The following is a 15,889-nucleotide window of genomic DNA, read 5'->3' on the forward strand; positions in this document are numbered from 1 at the left end:
ATCTTTGCCGTCATCCTAACGTGTAAGAATAATCAACGGGTAGGGGTGCATTGGATGACAGAATGCGGAAGACTCTTGTGAAACTCAATCTCTGCCGTCCATTCTAACATGTAAGTATAATCAACGGTTTGGAATCGTAGGATGACAATATAAGAAAAGTCATAGAATATGGATGACAGCATGGGAAAGACTTTGAACTATGCATGAACTGAACATGCAGTTCCTTAGCAGCTTAGCTGGAAAGCTTCCCCTAATATATATATAGGGATACACTGCTCCATATTCTTACACACAAATTCGATCCAGCCAATAAGGTCAAAATACCAATTAATTCTTTATATTAGTGGAGTTTGAATCCCAAATTTCATTTTTAAGAGACAAGGGACGTTATCAACTAAATAAACCGGAACCCACTTATGAGCTGTCTTTCAATAAACCTCATTTTTAAACTCATACAATATTCCATTCTTGAAAAGAAAAAATCAATTACTTTGTGAAAAATGCATTTCCAATTTTGAAAAGGTACAAAGCTAATTTTGAAACTACTACCATATTTAGTTCGTTAAAGATTCTTTAAATATAATTAATTAGAATGTCCTTTAATTTCACATTAGTGGGTGACCAATAGGCATATTTGAATCTCTAGGCAAGATGCCTATGGCATATGGAAAGAACATAGTTTTAATTTTTGTTAACTTTTTAAGTGTAATTGAGAATCAAATTTTAGTGCTGAACTGACAAGTTTGTCCTTGTGGTATACAGGCACAAGCACAACAATCTCTCTCGCTCAAAATTGAGGTATTGTAATGCTTTACTTAACTCATTATTGACTTTTGCAACCAGGTAAATTCTTTATTATATTAATTTCTTCAAACTGTTTAACTAACTTGCCGATTGAATATTTCCACATCAGAAAGAATATGTTCAAAATTCAGAACGTGTAAAATCTGTGGATCTGCATCCAACTGAGCCATGGTAATTACATATCTTTTCAGTGGAAATTAAAATTTAATTAAATGGTGTACACCTCATAATTTAAATAGTTCATTTTTCTGTACTTGAAAATATATAGTATTCATTATAAGGATGATACAACTAATGTATGTTGCATACTACTTTCTGATGTAGGATTCTAGCAAGTTTGTATTCTGGAACTATATGTATCTGGAACTACCAATCACAGGTAAAGCAATATTATGTTAAAGACCTACACCTTCTATATTTATCGAATAGTACAATATGTCTATTAATCTAGACTAACTAAAAAATTTATGAATATTACAAAATTATGAGAATGCAAGTGGGTATTCAGAAATTTAGTTATAAGTTCTTTGAAATTTTATGCATTTGTAATTGATTTTTCTCCAAGCATTTGGTTCTAACTTGGTTATACAATTCCAGACTGTGGAGAAATCTTTCAAGGACACCGAGTTACCAGGTAAATGACATATACTTGCCTTCCCCAACTGATAATGTCACAAACCATATCTGTCTTGCATTTCAATTTTCTTCAGAAGTGGTCTTATTTATGTTCTACACATCCCTTTATGTGCTTGCAGTCAGGTCAGCAAAATTCATTGCATGCGAAAACTGGATAGTTGCTGCAGCAGACGACACATTTATTCGTGTCTACAATTATAACACACTAGAAAAGGTTAAAGAGTTTGAGGCACATAAAGACTACATTCGGTGTGTGGCTGTCCATCCTACCCTTCCATATGTACTGACAGCGTCCGATGACATGTTTATAAAGCTTTGGGATTGGGAGAAAGATTGGATATGTACTCAAATCTTTGAGGGACATTCACATTATGTGATGCAAGTTGCATTTAACCCAAAGGATAACCTTAATTTTGCAAGTGCATCACTTGATGGTACCATAAAGGTATTATAAGGTTCATTGGTCACTACCTTGTTAACTGCATTTCAAGGTTTCAATACTTGTGTGACACCTCATGATTTGGTAATGGTTAATCCTGTAGATATGGGATATTTCCTCCCCTGCTCCAAATTTTACATTGGATGGCCATTTGAAAGGTGTGAACTGCATTGAGTACTTCACATGCGGCGATGAACCAAAAATCTTAAGTGGTTCTGATGATTTTTCTGCTAAGGTTTGCAACCTATTGCTCTTCATTTTGAGTTATGCAGACAGTTTAATTTCATATGCCTGTGTCAGTGTGGGTAAAGATTTGAAATCATTCATTGAAAAATTCTCTATGAACAGGTGTGGGACTCTCAAAGCAAAAGTTGTTTGCAAACACTAGAGGGCCACACACACAATGTTACCTCAGTATGTGTTCATCCCGAGCTTCCCATAATTATTACTGGTTCCGAGGACGGGACTATTCACATATGGCATGCAACAACATATAGGTAAGATCTGTATGATTCAAAATTTCCACATTCTATGTTCAGTAGACTGACAGATTTTTCCATCAAATTCTCTTCCTTATATTGCTTTCGAAGAAGACTTATGTTATGCACTTGCCTTTTATCTGGACTAGAGCGCTGGTAGTTGTTGCACATGTACCTATAAATTTCTTTGAATTTTATTTGAAACTTTAGTAAGACTTTGGTTAATTCTTCTACGTTTTGGTTTCAAAGCTTCTATATAAATCTGTTTAATTTGCAGGCTTGAGAACACATTAAACTATGATCTTGGAAGAGTTTGAGCAATTGGATACAAGGATGGATCAAACCAGTAAGATTCTTGATTTTTCTTCATTTATTTTGTGTGTGTGTGTTCAGAGTTGCAGGAGATGTTTAGATCACTATTAGATAATGTAAACATGTGAATGAGTAATTGTATTATCAAGTTTGTGCCTATAGCATATTGAAATTTATTTATTTTCTAGAAGAATAAGAAGGAACAAAGGATTTCTATATTTTCTTAAAGGCATTGGTTTTTGTATGCAAGTGTAAGAAAAACTGTTTTCTGCATGCCAGTTTTACAATTAAATACTACTACATTCCTTTTATTCCTTACTGATATTCCTACTCCCTACAGGATTGTATTTGGTTGTGACAATGGAACTATTATGGTCAATATGAAAAGTACTTGAGGTTTTCTGAACCTACAAGTTGAGGAGGAAGAGTTGGAGGAATTGATTCATCTACTATTGCTGCTACAAATAGTATATGGGGTGGCTTGTATGAATAATTCTATCTTCGAGTCAAAGAGGAAGACTAGAAAACGAAGAATTTGAATAATCACTAGTGTTGTTTACTACCTACTATTATGGTTTTATGTTCTGGCTTGATTATAGCTATGTAATGTCACTAGAATAAACTTCAATGGCATGGATCTATCTTTGTTTAGAGTGGAATAGTACAGATTGTGAAAATTATTCAGTAACATATATACTTTCATCTACTTAAAGTAGTCCTCTAGCTAACATCTGCAAGTAAAAAAAAAAGAATCACATTAAAAGCTGATGGAAGACTTCTTAGTGGAAAAATGGTAGGCACCTTATGAGCATTGCTATTATCAGAATTTTTCTGGAACAACTTGCTCAAATTACATGAATTCGCTCTTCATTTAAACTCAGATGCACTATTTTCCACCTACACACACAGGCAAATACCAAGAAAAAGAAACGTTGTCAATGTATAACAATTAATTAATCAGCGAGCCTGTTCTTGATAAATAAAATCGAAGAATTGATTAATGCTGCATACACTAAATGTTATTGGTTGCTTCGAAGAAATCAAGGCCTCTAAGTTTGATAAAATGGGTAAATTTGAAGGGAGTCCTAACCTCCTGCACTTAAGTGCTTCTTTGGAGAATAAAAAATGGTTAAGATTCTGCAGACTGCAGTGGAGCATTCGACATAAGCTAAACCTTATTTGTTTTAGCTAAAATATCTTAAAAGACTGTTATATTCGGTCTATATAATTCCCAATCCTAAAATATTACCTTTACAAACATAGAAGTTTCCAACTATAACTGCATATGGATATGAATAATTTCCAAGTTGTAAATGGTAATAGTAAATTGTCCACATTTTAACAATAGATCTCAAAATTGAAATTCAAAAATATTTTGGTATAATATGGAGATCATCATTCACTCACACCTAATTAGCTATAGATTTATATCATCATGATCAAAAAAAAAAAAAAAAAAAAAAAACCTGTAGGTCTACTTGAATTTCAAATAATACTAGTAATATGCCAATTCTCATCCTTCTATCTGCTTGCTTTTGACTATGACAATCAATTGTTACCTGCAAACCAAAAATGTTGCCGTTGAAATTAATGGATCAAATAGTTACGTCCTCATTGTGTCTCTCCTTAACATGCCTTCTAGCAGCAAAAATAACAACATGTGCCTAGTCAATTATAGGTACTACTAATTAGAATTGAGATAATTAATATATCAAATTTTAAAATGTTTCACAGTTAAAGAATAAATGTGGAGAGAGGAAATCATTGTCAAGTTCCTAACTGGAGAATGGGTTTTAAAGGATAGTTAATCATGGGGAAGAGACTTGTTCCAAGAATGAAAGATCTACATTCTTCACTTGAGACCAAACTTAACCAATGGGTTGGTTGGAGGTTCTCCTAAGAGCAAGTGAGATAATGTATTGATGAGAGAGAAAAATTCTTTAGAGTTAAGGTTTATGATTTCAAACCTTAACCTAGAACAATGTTTGTAAAGTTGTGATTTACAACTTTGTTTTATGTTGGCTTTATTACATGACAAAAAGTGTTGTAATTGCTCTAATTTTGTTCCTTGTATTTTGTGGGATTTTATTGTATTGGGTTTAGTATTAAGTTGGTGAGGACTCAAGCTTAAATGAAGAATCAGTGGATTTCGCAAGAAGCTCATGAGAAGCTAAGCCGCGAAAGAGCACGTGAGGAGCACATGACTGGAAGCTGAAGAGTCATGCTAGGCTGTCATTTTCGTGAGTGTCTCGCGAGTAAGGCCTTTCCGCAAGATAGTCGCGAAACATTCTACCTGGAAGATTTTTAAGTGAGACTTTCATACCCTTCACCCATACTATATATACCCTTATTACCCACAAATGTAAAGGAGGTCATTCAGAGAGAAAAACCCTATATAGGTTTTCTACAACACACACCCATCTTTTAGAGAGAGAGCTACTCATCCTTAATGAGAATTCATTGTAGCCTCTTCTCCTTCCCTCTCCCATTATCATACATTGAGAGGAGATTTGTATCCAAACACAATCCATACCTTTTCAGAGTGTAGTGAGTGTTTTTGGAGTTGCTGGGAAACATTGAAAGAAGCCAAGGATGGCAGATGCAACATGGAGCTTGTTGCGGGATCCGGAGAGCTAGACAAGACACTGTTTCGAGAAGTCTTGTTGGAGTAGGAGCTTGAAGGGCTTAGGTACAGCGGGTAGATTAGGCTTGGAGGGTCTTTTGCGAACCCATGTATTCCAACTGATTGTCTAGTGGATCGATTACTACTTGGAGGGTAGCAGAGAGGTTTTTCGCCGAGTTCTTCGGTTTCCTCTTTGATAACACATCGGCGTGTTATCTGTGTTTGCATTCTTCTTTCCTACTCTTTTACATTCCATTTTACCGCTGTGCCTATACGAATATGTGTTAGAGTAGCTTGTTTGTTTATCCTCTCGCATTTACACTATTCCGCACTTAGAATTAAGTTAGTGTAAAATCTATCGAGCTGTAACTTTAATTTAGGGGTCTAAACAGCTCTTGTGTTTTTAACACATTTTCGAGCTTTCAATGTTTTCCCCAATTAACATATATATAAAATGAAATGAGTTGCAAAGAATAAGAGCATAGGGTTGCGTGTGGAAAGTATTTAGCTTTTAGCACCCAGGCCCAACGTGTAGTGAGATTGGTATAAAGGTGCCAAGCCTGGTTCAAGAGAATCACACGGTTTCTATGATGGGTGGATGGGATTCCCAGCCCACCAACCTCTTTGAGTAAAGTGACAGTCTCCCATTTAACCGTGTGACAGCCTCTATGTTGAGCAGTATCCCCCCCATAGGAAGTTGCAATTGATTTTGTCAATCTGGTGACTAATCTGTTGAGGAAGGAGTGTGGTTTGCATGGTGTAGATTGGGGAAGGGACTTGTTCCAAGAATGAAAGATCTACGTACTTCACTTGAGACCAAACTTAACCAATGGGTTGGTTGGAGGTTCTCCTAAGAGCAAGTGAGATAATGTGTTGATGAGAGAGAAAAATTCTATAGAGTAAAGGTTTATGATTTCAAACCTTAACCTAGAACATTGTCTACCACAATTAACATATATATATATATATATATATATAAAAGATGAAATGAGCTACAAAGAGTAAGAGCATAGGGTGGAGATATTGGCTTGGATTTCATGCCAAGCTAGTGGAAATATACACAGTAGTACACTTATGGTAAATTTGATAGAGCTCTTAATTTATTTGCTTATTTTTGAAAACATGTTTTGAAAATATACTTTCAACTAGTATTATTATTTTTAGCACATGTTGTGAGTGATACTAGTAGCTATACTAATTTGCATATGGAAGTATATACATACTTTTGAGTACACATGTTGACTGACTCACCCTAGTCTTACATAATTCATTACCAAAAATGCAAGGAAGTATGGGTAGATAATAAGTGCATGGTCCTACAACAAAATGTCAAAAAAAAAAAATCGTTTAAATTTTTTTTTTTTTTTTGATTAAATAGAATGATAAAATGTAGGATAAACTATGTATTTGGTCTCTATCCTCATTGGTACTAATTTTTCATTTAGGAATTTTATCAAATAGTTAGAGGGCACTTACATATAAACTAGATAGAGAAAAAACATAACAAGAACATAACTAGATAAAGATAAAATACAGCAAGAAAAGAATACATAGAAATAGAGTGAAATAAGCCTTTGTAGCATACCTTAATAAGTCATGCTTAGTTGCACTGGTGGTGCACCTCAACCAGCCCGACAAAGCAAAAGTAATGAGATGATTTGTGTTCTTGAAACTTCAGTTGAAGACGATCAAAATTAGAAGATGCCACTTAGAATGATTTGCATTGTGAGAAGGTAGAGAGGAGCCACTGGGTTTCTAAAAAATTTTGGGTATAAAAGATAGAAGAGATATTGAGTGGTAAAAAATAAAATGAATTTGTGTGTTCAAAGTTCAAATAGCATGTGGTTTGGGTTTAACAATAGTTTGGTTTTTGCTTTGCCAATTTAGGAAGCTAAAGTCCACATTGTTTTAAAGAGGTGGCCTTTTATTATTGGTTAGGACTATTTGGAGAACCACTTTCGCAATCTTCTTGTGTTAAGTGATTCGAGTGTCATTATTGTTGTCTTCTTGACTTTTGTGTTAGGTATTAATGCATCATTCATTTTTGGCGCAAAAATTAAAAAAAAAAAATTGAGAGATAATTACAATATGCTGCTAACCTCGAAACTCGAATCATTTCCCTCCTAGACCCCCAAGCACGTTGTACATGGGGAGGTGCTAATTTAGCTACAAGGTCTTTGGCGCAAAAATTAAAAAAAATTAGATGGACACATAGTGGAAAATTAGCTATCCAATTTAGAATTTAATTGGATTTTGTCTTGGTTTTGACTTTATATATAGATATATGATGAGACTAGTTTAGAATAGTTCATATGCACGTGTACAATTTTTTTAAAAAAAAATAGTAAACACTAAACACACTATCCATATAAGTTTCTACTAAATAAATAATGATTGTTCATAGTATTATGTAAAAAGTTGATAAATCTGAATTATTTTTAGTTAGACAAACAAATGGCATTGTAAAGCATAATCTTTCAATCTATCTCTCCTTCTAATTATATATAATTAGATATATGATTGAGTTTCTTATAGTGGACTCTTCGTATTTTGTACTGAATTAATTCGCTTGACAAATGATACTAAATTAGATTTTAAAGGAAATCCAATTTAGGTTCTAATTGGATTTCCTTTTAGCTTTGGTTACATATATATATGTATATATATATATATATATATATATATATATATGAAGGCTCTATATATACTTAAAACATCTAGTGCTAGCGAGATCAAGGCCTAAGCTTTCTTCAAAGTCCATATGCCATCAAATTTCGAAAGGGAGAGAGATTTAGCCATGGAAGGAACTGGATTTAGAAGGGTTGGGCTACTGATTAAGGTGATGATTTTGCTTTTAGTGACGGTAGTGCAAACCCAATCCTTCCAATGCCAAGTGAAATGTGAGCTCCAATGTGCTTTGGTCATAAAATTTAGGTCAGTTTGTGTTGCCGCAATTGTTTGAGAAAATGTGAGTTGTCGCTCTCAAAGGTTTCACATGACTCAGCTATGCATCTTCATGGTGCACAAACTTGAGCTATGGTATGTAATCCTCAAATTGCTACACATATCTTATCTTTTCTATATTATAAAAAATAAAATAATAAATAAATAAAAAAACCTACACATTCATATAACACATTTAGCTTTCAAAATGCTATAATTTCCCGTTCATTTCTCCCTCTTACGTCAATTCATCCAATTTATTTATATTTAGGTTAAAAATCAAGTGACCATTTAAATTTGGGTAAATTGGTATTTTTGTCCCTAAAATTTACTTCGTCTTTTTTGGTCATTTATAGGGAAAAAATGGGCTTCTGCCCTTTTTGGACAAATTAATTAGCCTTTTGCCCTTCTTCCCAAACTAAATAAGGAAATACTCCTCTTTTGAAAATTGAGTTTTTCAAAATCGATTTAAGCCCTATAGTGACGTTTTCAAAGACCTATAGTGACGTTTATAAAGTCCTATAGTGGCGTTTTGTAACTTGATATCCATGAAATCGAGTTAAAGGCAATATCAAGTTATAAAACGTCACTATAGGTTCTTAAAATGTCACTATAGGCTCTTAAAAACGTCACTATAGGGCTCCAGAATTTTTTTTTTTTTAACTCGATTTTAAGAAACTCAATTTTCAAAAGAGGGGCATTTCCCTATTTAGTTTGGAAAGAAGGGCAAAAGGCTAATTAATTTGCCCAAAAAGGGCAGAAGCCCATTTTGTCCTCATTTATAGTAGGAACATTTTAGCAATAAACTTGAATACTTAAGGGTAAAATGATCAAAAAAGTAAATTATGCACAAAAATGACAGTTCATCCAAATTTAAATGTTTTAATTGAATTTGAATTTATACATATTAAATAATTAAAATCGAACCTACTAAAGAATTATACTAATGCTCTCTGAGTTTTTGCTAATTATGTGTCCCAAATTAAATTTCAAATCTTTGGGATAGCATTCCAAGATCATAGAAACATTCCTTATCTTTTTAAGTTTATCTTGGTAATATTAGTCTAACATATATTGTTATTTCATATGCAGAAAATGTTGAAGATTGTGTTGATTCTAGCTCAAAGATCTGCAAAAAAGTCTAATTGTGTTCGTCATCAGCGTTTGTACACCATAGATTAGATCCTCTATCCCTTGTCGAATAAACAAATGATGAGAATTATCCAAAACTATCTATTGTGTCTTTGTTTTTTCTTCTTTTGAAAGATATTGCCCTCTTTGAATTGTGTTGTAAAATCTTTATCAAATATGTTCCGTAGTATTCAACTTAAAAAATGGACATATAATATTGATATGTTATCATAAAGTTTGAAGTTTGGGAATACAAATCATCTATATCACTTTTTGTGTTTAACTTTAGGGCAAAATTTAGGTATATTACCTTAAGTGCAGTACCTTAGGTTCCCTCTTAAATTTAAGCCATGTGTATAAAATATACAGCTCAGCAAACGGCGTTACAAGGAAATGCCAGTCTTTTTTTCTTTTCCCCTACTTTTTCTCATCTTTTCCCTCACATGCATGAAAACTAGATAACTTCAAACACTTTCACCCTTATTTTCCCAAGAAACAAACAGATTTCAAACAAAAATTTTGGCTAAAACTCAACAAATTTCTAGCAAGACCCCTTCACAACCATGCCTCGCATTGATTCCAACCACCATGTGTGGAGGCAGAGTGGTTTCACTTTTCACTCACATGAAACCCAACGCTTTTATAGAGAACCAGTCAAAGAGAATGAAGAAGACGGCGGGGCATGGCGGTTGCAGAGGGGTTCGTGGTGGTCAGTTGAAAGGAACAACTCTCAGTCACTCTCTCTCATCGTGTTTCCATTGATCTAGGTTCACTTTATCGATCCATGGCCTGAATTTTTGGTTAATGGCCTTGCCCTTATTTCCTATGATTAGTTGATCAATAATGAGAAGAAACTTTTTTTGAGAGAGGAAGTGTGGATTGCCACAGCTGGGTAAGTAATAAAGAGGAGAGGGTTTGAATAAAAAGCCAAAGAAATATTAATCTTCAGTTGGTGGGGCAGATCTGAATCTTAAAAAGCCAAAGAAATATTAAAAACCTGATCATGTCTTTGAAGGAGGAGACTTAGCTGAAGAAGTTTGGTGGGGCAGATCTGAAATCTGAAACTGATGGTTCTTCTTAGCAAGCCAGTCAAAAAAAAAAAAAAAAAAACGAAAGTGACGGAGCAATATGTTTTAACGCTTGTTTGCTGAGCTGTAGATTTTATTCACATGGCTTAAATTTAAGGGAGGAACCTAAGGTACTGCACCTAAGGTATTGTACCTAAGTTTTGCCCTTAACTTTATATTCCACCACCACTAATAGGTGTGGTACAACTGGTAGGTGACTGCTGAGGCTTCACCACATCCCAGGTTCGAGTTTCTATGGGGACTGTAATTGCAATTTTTGATAAGTCCCAAAAACCAATAGAGCCTAGGCTGTGTGTGAGTTCGGGGTCTCCGAGCTCCAGTTCGAGTTGGTGGTACCCATGGGCTTATCCAACCAAATGTACCGTGGGGCGTGCGACAATGACTGCCACATGCGAATCCCCTTTTTTTGTTTCTCAAAAAAAAAAAAAAAACTTTATGTTCCTCCAATTACCACTTGTCATGTGTTTATTTATTTTTTTCCATTTTAAACTTTGGTTATTTTATATGGAAAATTAAAGAAATACATGGCAAGTTGTAATTGATGGAATATAAAGTGGAACACAAAAAGTGGTACAAAAGATTTGTAATCGAAGTTTGGGGTAATTTTTTTTTTAACTTCAGAAATTAATAAAACTTACTTAAAACGTGGGAGACCAAATATGCACAGTATGCAAATTTTAGGGACTACTAATGTATTTTTTTGGCTAAACAAATTTAAAAATTGACATCCAGCATTGCTTCCTCCAAGTTTATAATGACAATATGAGAAAATACACTCACAATATTAAAAAATTCTTTACAATTAATTTCGTGGAACTTCCTATTAAAAAAAATGGTGGAACTTGGTTAATAAAAACAAAATCCTGCTACAGACTCGAAATCATCGACAGCAGATTATATTGAATTTTAGTGATAGTATTTTACACGTTTGTCTGACTTAATTTGTAGTATATGTAAGCACCATCAACAACCGTGCTTCCAAGCAATTTATACAAGTTTTCAACCCGAATACCTTTCATGACAACCAAAATACCTTTGGAGAGTTTAATAACTCCACCTTGCCCGGTGTATTTGTAGCCACGAGAATCAAGCTCCGAAAGTGAAATCAAGCTTTTCTTCAATTCTAGAATGGTCAAAGAACAAAAGGTGTCCAAAATCAATCTCTGCCGTTCATCCTGACGCGTTAGAATAATCAACGGGTAGAGTGCATTGAATGACAACATAGGGAAGACTATTGTGAAACTCAAATCTCTGCCGTCCATTCTAACAATGTACGAATAATCAACGGTTTGGAACGCATAGGATGACAACATAAGATAAATATAGGACATGGAAATTTGGTAAACTGAGACTTGAACAATGCATGAACATGTCAATTATAAATATAGAGATATGCTTCTCCATATTCTTACTCAAATTCTATCCACTATTTTACAAGCAAATATTTTCTATCATTGCCTTCCACTGGTATCAACTTGAAAAATAATGGTGAGTAACTTTTTCCCAGTGCAAATCAAAATTTTATTATATGGTCTAAATATTTTCTATCATATTTTCTAACTTCTAACTTCTCCTCTCAAAAGAAAAGTTGGGCTTTAGTCCCACATCGATTAGCTAGAAACTAACACTAGGGTTTAAAGCTTTCGCTAGTCTAACAAGACTTAGGCCGTTTTGTTAGGATACCGTTAGTTATATTAAACCCGTTAATACGCTAGGTTCTCCCTGTTTTTTCTAACTTCTAACTTCTCCTCTCAAAAAAATATATATATATATATTTTCTATCATATCCTTCCTTTGGGATGTATATGAATCTCTTGGAGTCAAGAGTCTTGTAACTTAATTGGCATCTCTTAATGCACAAAGTGTTTAAGGGTCTAAGGAGGAAGAGTTCGAGCAGCATGATTAGCAGTACATTGTAACTATTTCAAAATAAAAAATCTCTTGGAAAGCTGCCTATAACAAATGGGGCACAATTCTAACATTTGTTAACTTTTTAAGTTTATTTGAGAATCTAATTTTAGTATTAGACTGACAAGTTTGTGATTATGGTATACAAGCACATCAATCTCTTCCACTGAAAATTGAGGTATTGTAATGATTTACTTATCATACTTAAGTTTACAAGTAGATGAATTCCTTGTTGATTTCGTAATTTCAAACTGTTTAACTAACCGTGGATTGATTTCTGTATCAGAAAGAATATGTTCAGAATTCAGAACGAGTAAAATCTGTTGATCTACATCCAGCTGAGCCATGGTAGTCACATATCTTTTCAGTGCAAATTAAAATATGATTATATGGTCTAAATCTCAAAACTTTATAATATCATTTTCATGTACATGAAAATATATGGTAGCTAGTCATTATAAGGATAATGCAACTAATGTATATTGCATAATGATTTCTGATGCAGGATTCTAGCAAGCTTGCATTCAGGAACTATATGTATTTGGAACTGTCAGTCACAGGTAAGGCAATATTATGTTAGAGACCTTGAAAATTGATCCTCACCACCACCACCCCACTCCCCCCCCCCCCCACACCCCCCAAAAAAAAAAAAAAAAAAAAAAAAAGAGTATTAAATAAATATGAGGAATTCTAGTGGGTATTCAGAAATTTATTGAATTTATAAGTTCTTTGAAACTTGAATTTGTAATCTTTTTTTTCTCTCCAAGCATTTGGTTCTAACTTGTCTATACAATTCCAGACTGTGGAAAAGTCTTTCAAGGTCACTGAATTACCAGGTAAAGGACATATTTAACACTACAAATATTTGCCATCTCCAATTGATGATGCCAGTATTCGCCATCTCCAATTGATGATGCCAGTATTCGCCACAAACTATATCTTTCTGAATTTGAGATGGCAAATATTCGCCACAAACTATATCTTTCTTGCATTCTACTGTTCTTCAGAAGTAGTCTTTTTGAGCTCTAAACATCCATTTATGTGCTTGCAGTCAGGTCAGCAAAGTTCATAGCACACAAAAACTGGATAGTTGCTGCAGCAGACGACACATTTATTCGCGTCTACAATTATAACACACTAGAAAAGATTAAAGAGTTTGAGGCACATAAAGACTACATTCGGTGTGTGGCTGTCCATCCGACCCTTCCATATGTGCTGACAGCGTCTGATGACATGGTTATAAAGCTTTGGGATTGGGAGAAGGATTGGATATGTGCTCAAAGATTTGAGGGACATTCACATTATGTGATGCAGGTTGCATTTAACCCAAAAGATAGCCTTACTTTTGCAAGTGCATCACTTGATGGTACCATAAAGGTATTATAAGGTTCATTGATCACTACCTTGTTAACTGCATTTTGTGGTTTCATTACTTGTGTGACAGTCTGATATGGTAATGGCTCATATTGTAGATATGGAACATTTCCTCCCCTGCTCCAAATTTTACATTAGATGGCCATTTGAAAGGTGTGAACTGTGTTGAGTACTTCACAGGCGGCGATGAACCAAAATTATTGAGTGGTTCTGATGATTTTTCTGCTAAGGTTTGCATCCTATTGCTTTTTTTTTTAATTAAAATTTTATTATTTTTATTATTATTATTATTATTATTATTATTTTTATTAAGTTTTGCAGAAAGTTTTATTTCGTATGCTTGTACCTGTGTGGGAAATAATTTTAATCTATCCATTGAAAAATTCTAAATGAACAGGTGTGGGACTCTCAAAGCAAAAGTTGTCTGCAAACACTAGAGGGCCACAGCCACAATGTTACCTCAGTATGTGCTCATCCGGAGCTTCCCATAATTATTACAGGTTCTGAGGATGGGACTATTCGTATATGGCATTCAACAACCTATAGGTAACATTTGTATGATTTAAATTTTCCACATTCTAAGTTCAGTAACTGAGTGATTTGTCCATCGAATTCTTGCTCCTTATATTGCTTCCAAATAAGACTTATGTACTGGCCTTTTATCTATACTAGAGCCATGGTAGTTGTTGCATATTTGGCTTATTCTTTGAATTTTATTTAAAACTTTAGTAAGACTTTGGTTAATTCTGCTATGTTTTGGTTTCAAGGTTTCGATATAAATCTCATTAACTTGCAGGCTTGAGAACACATTAAACTATGGTCTCGGAAGAGTTTGGGCAGTTGGATACAAGAAAGGATCAAACCAGTAAGATTCTTGATTTTTCTTCCTTTATTTTGTGTGCACGCACGCTCTGCATTGCAGGAGATGTTTGTATCACTATTAATTTAGACAACGTAAAAATGGGAATGTGTCATTGTATTATCAATCAATTTTGTGCCTATAGCATATGGAAATTTATTTATTTTCTCAAAACATGAGAAGGAACAAAGGATTTCTAAATTTTCTTTTTGGCGTTGACTTTTGTAAGTGTAAGAAAAACTGTTTTTTGCAAGCCATTTCTAATATTCAATAATACCATATTCCTTTTATTCCTTACTGATATCCCCACTCCCTACAGGGTTGTTTTTGGTTGTGACAACGGAACAATTATGGTCAATATGAACAGTACTTGAGGTTTTCTGCACCTACAAGTTGAGGAGGAAGGGTTGGGAGGAATAAATTCATTTACTGCTGCTTCTACAAGTATTCTATGGGGTGTTCTGTATGACTAAGTCTGTGTATCTTCGAGATGAAAAGGAAGACTAGAAGGAAGAATTACAATTAGCATTATTTCTATCATGATTATATGTTCTGAAATTACAGCCACAAAGGATCACTTCTAGACTTCTAGTGTCATGTATGTTCTAGTATGATTATCATCACTATGTAATCTCCAATAAAATAAACTTCATTGGCAAGTATCTAACTATGTCCTCAGAGAGGAATAGTCAATAGTACAGATGGTGAAATTAATAAATTCATTCAAATAAATATTTTCCTTTACTTAATAAATAAGTCTTCTAAAGTTCTAAAATCTGCAATTGAAAAAAATAATCACATTATAAGCTGATGGAAGACTTGTTAGTGGAAACATGATAGGAACCTTAGGAGCAATGCTATTATCAGAAATTTTCCAGGAAAAACTGCTCAAATTACATGAATTTGCTCTTCACTTTAATTCAATAGCATTATCTTTCCATTTATTTTCCACCTACACACGCAAACAAACACGACAAAAAGTGTCATATGACACTTTTAATCAGAAATTGATTAAATGTTATACATTGATGCATCAATGTATAACATTTAATCAATTAGTGAGCTTGTTCTTAGAAAAAGTAAAATATAAGTGTAGAATCACTACAGAAAAACTAAGTTTTTATTTTATTTCATTTTTTGCGGCCTATCCAAAACCTCCATTAAAAGAGGTAAACTGCATACACTAATTGCTATTGGTTGATTAACACCTCCTGGTACGTTCATGATATTCAGGATTCAAATCTCCTATCTTCGGTTATTATATAATTTTTTTATTAAAAAAAAAAATGTGCT

At 33.8% G+C, this 15,889-nt stretch overlaps 2 protein-coding genes across 2 annotated transcripts; both read left to right on the forward strand.

Moving 5' to 3' along the window:
• Window positions 1-651: 651 nt before the first annotated feature.
• On the forward strand, window positions 652-3,277 carry LOC115990227 (coatomer subunit beta'-1-like). Its single transcript, XM_031114075.1, has 10 exons — window positions 652-678; window positions 763-798; window positions 914-975; window positions 1,129-1,183; window positions 1,402-1,438; window positions 1,560-1,885; window positions 1,983-2,114; window positions 2,228-2,376; window positions 2,636-2,704; window positions 3,011-3,277. Exons 1-9 carry the CDS (start codon window positions 652-654, stop codon window positions 2,673-2,675), a joined length of 864 nt encoding a protein of 287 aa, XP_030969935.1. The 3' UTR covers window positions 2,676-2,704; window positions 3,011-3,277.
• Window positions 3,278-4,480: 1,203 nt separating this feature from the next.
• Window positions 4,481-15,187, forward strand: LOC115990228 (coatomer subunit beta'-1-like). Its single transcript, XM_031114076.1, has 11 exons — window positions 4,481-4,549; window positions 11,844-11,943; window positions 12,513-12,541; window positions 12,650-12,711; window positions 12,869-12,923; window positions 13,163-13,199; window positions 13,415-13,740; window positions 13,836-13,967; window positions 14,135-14,283; window positions 14,534-14,602; window positions 14,916-15,187. The coding sequence occupies exons 1-11, from the start codon at window positions 4,481-4,483 to the stop codon at window positions 14,968-14,970; spliced, it is 1,083 nt and encodes a 360-aa protein (XP_030969936.1). The 3' UTR covers window positions 14,971-15,187.
• The last annotated feature ends 702 nt before the right edge of the window (window positions 15,188-15,889 follow it).

The sequence above is a fragment of the Quercus lobata genome, chromosome 5, assembly GCF_001633185.2.
Source record: "Quercus lobata isolate SW786 chromosome 5, ValleyOak3.0 Primary Assembly, whole genome shotgun sequence".
NCBI lineage: Eukaryota > Viridiplantae > Streptophyta > Magnoliopsida > Fagales > Fagaceae > Quercus > Quercus lobata.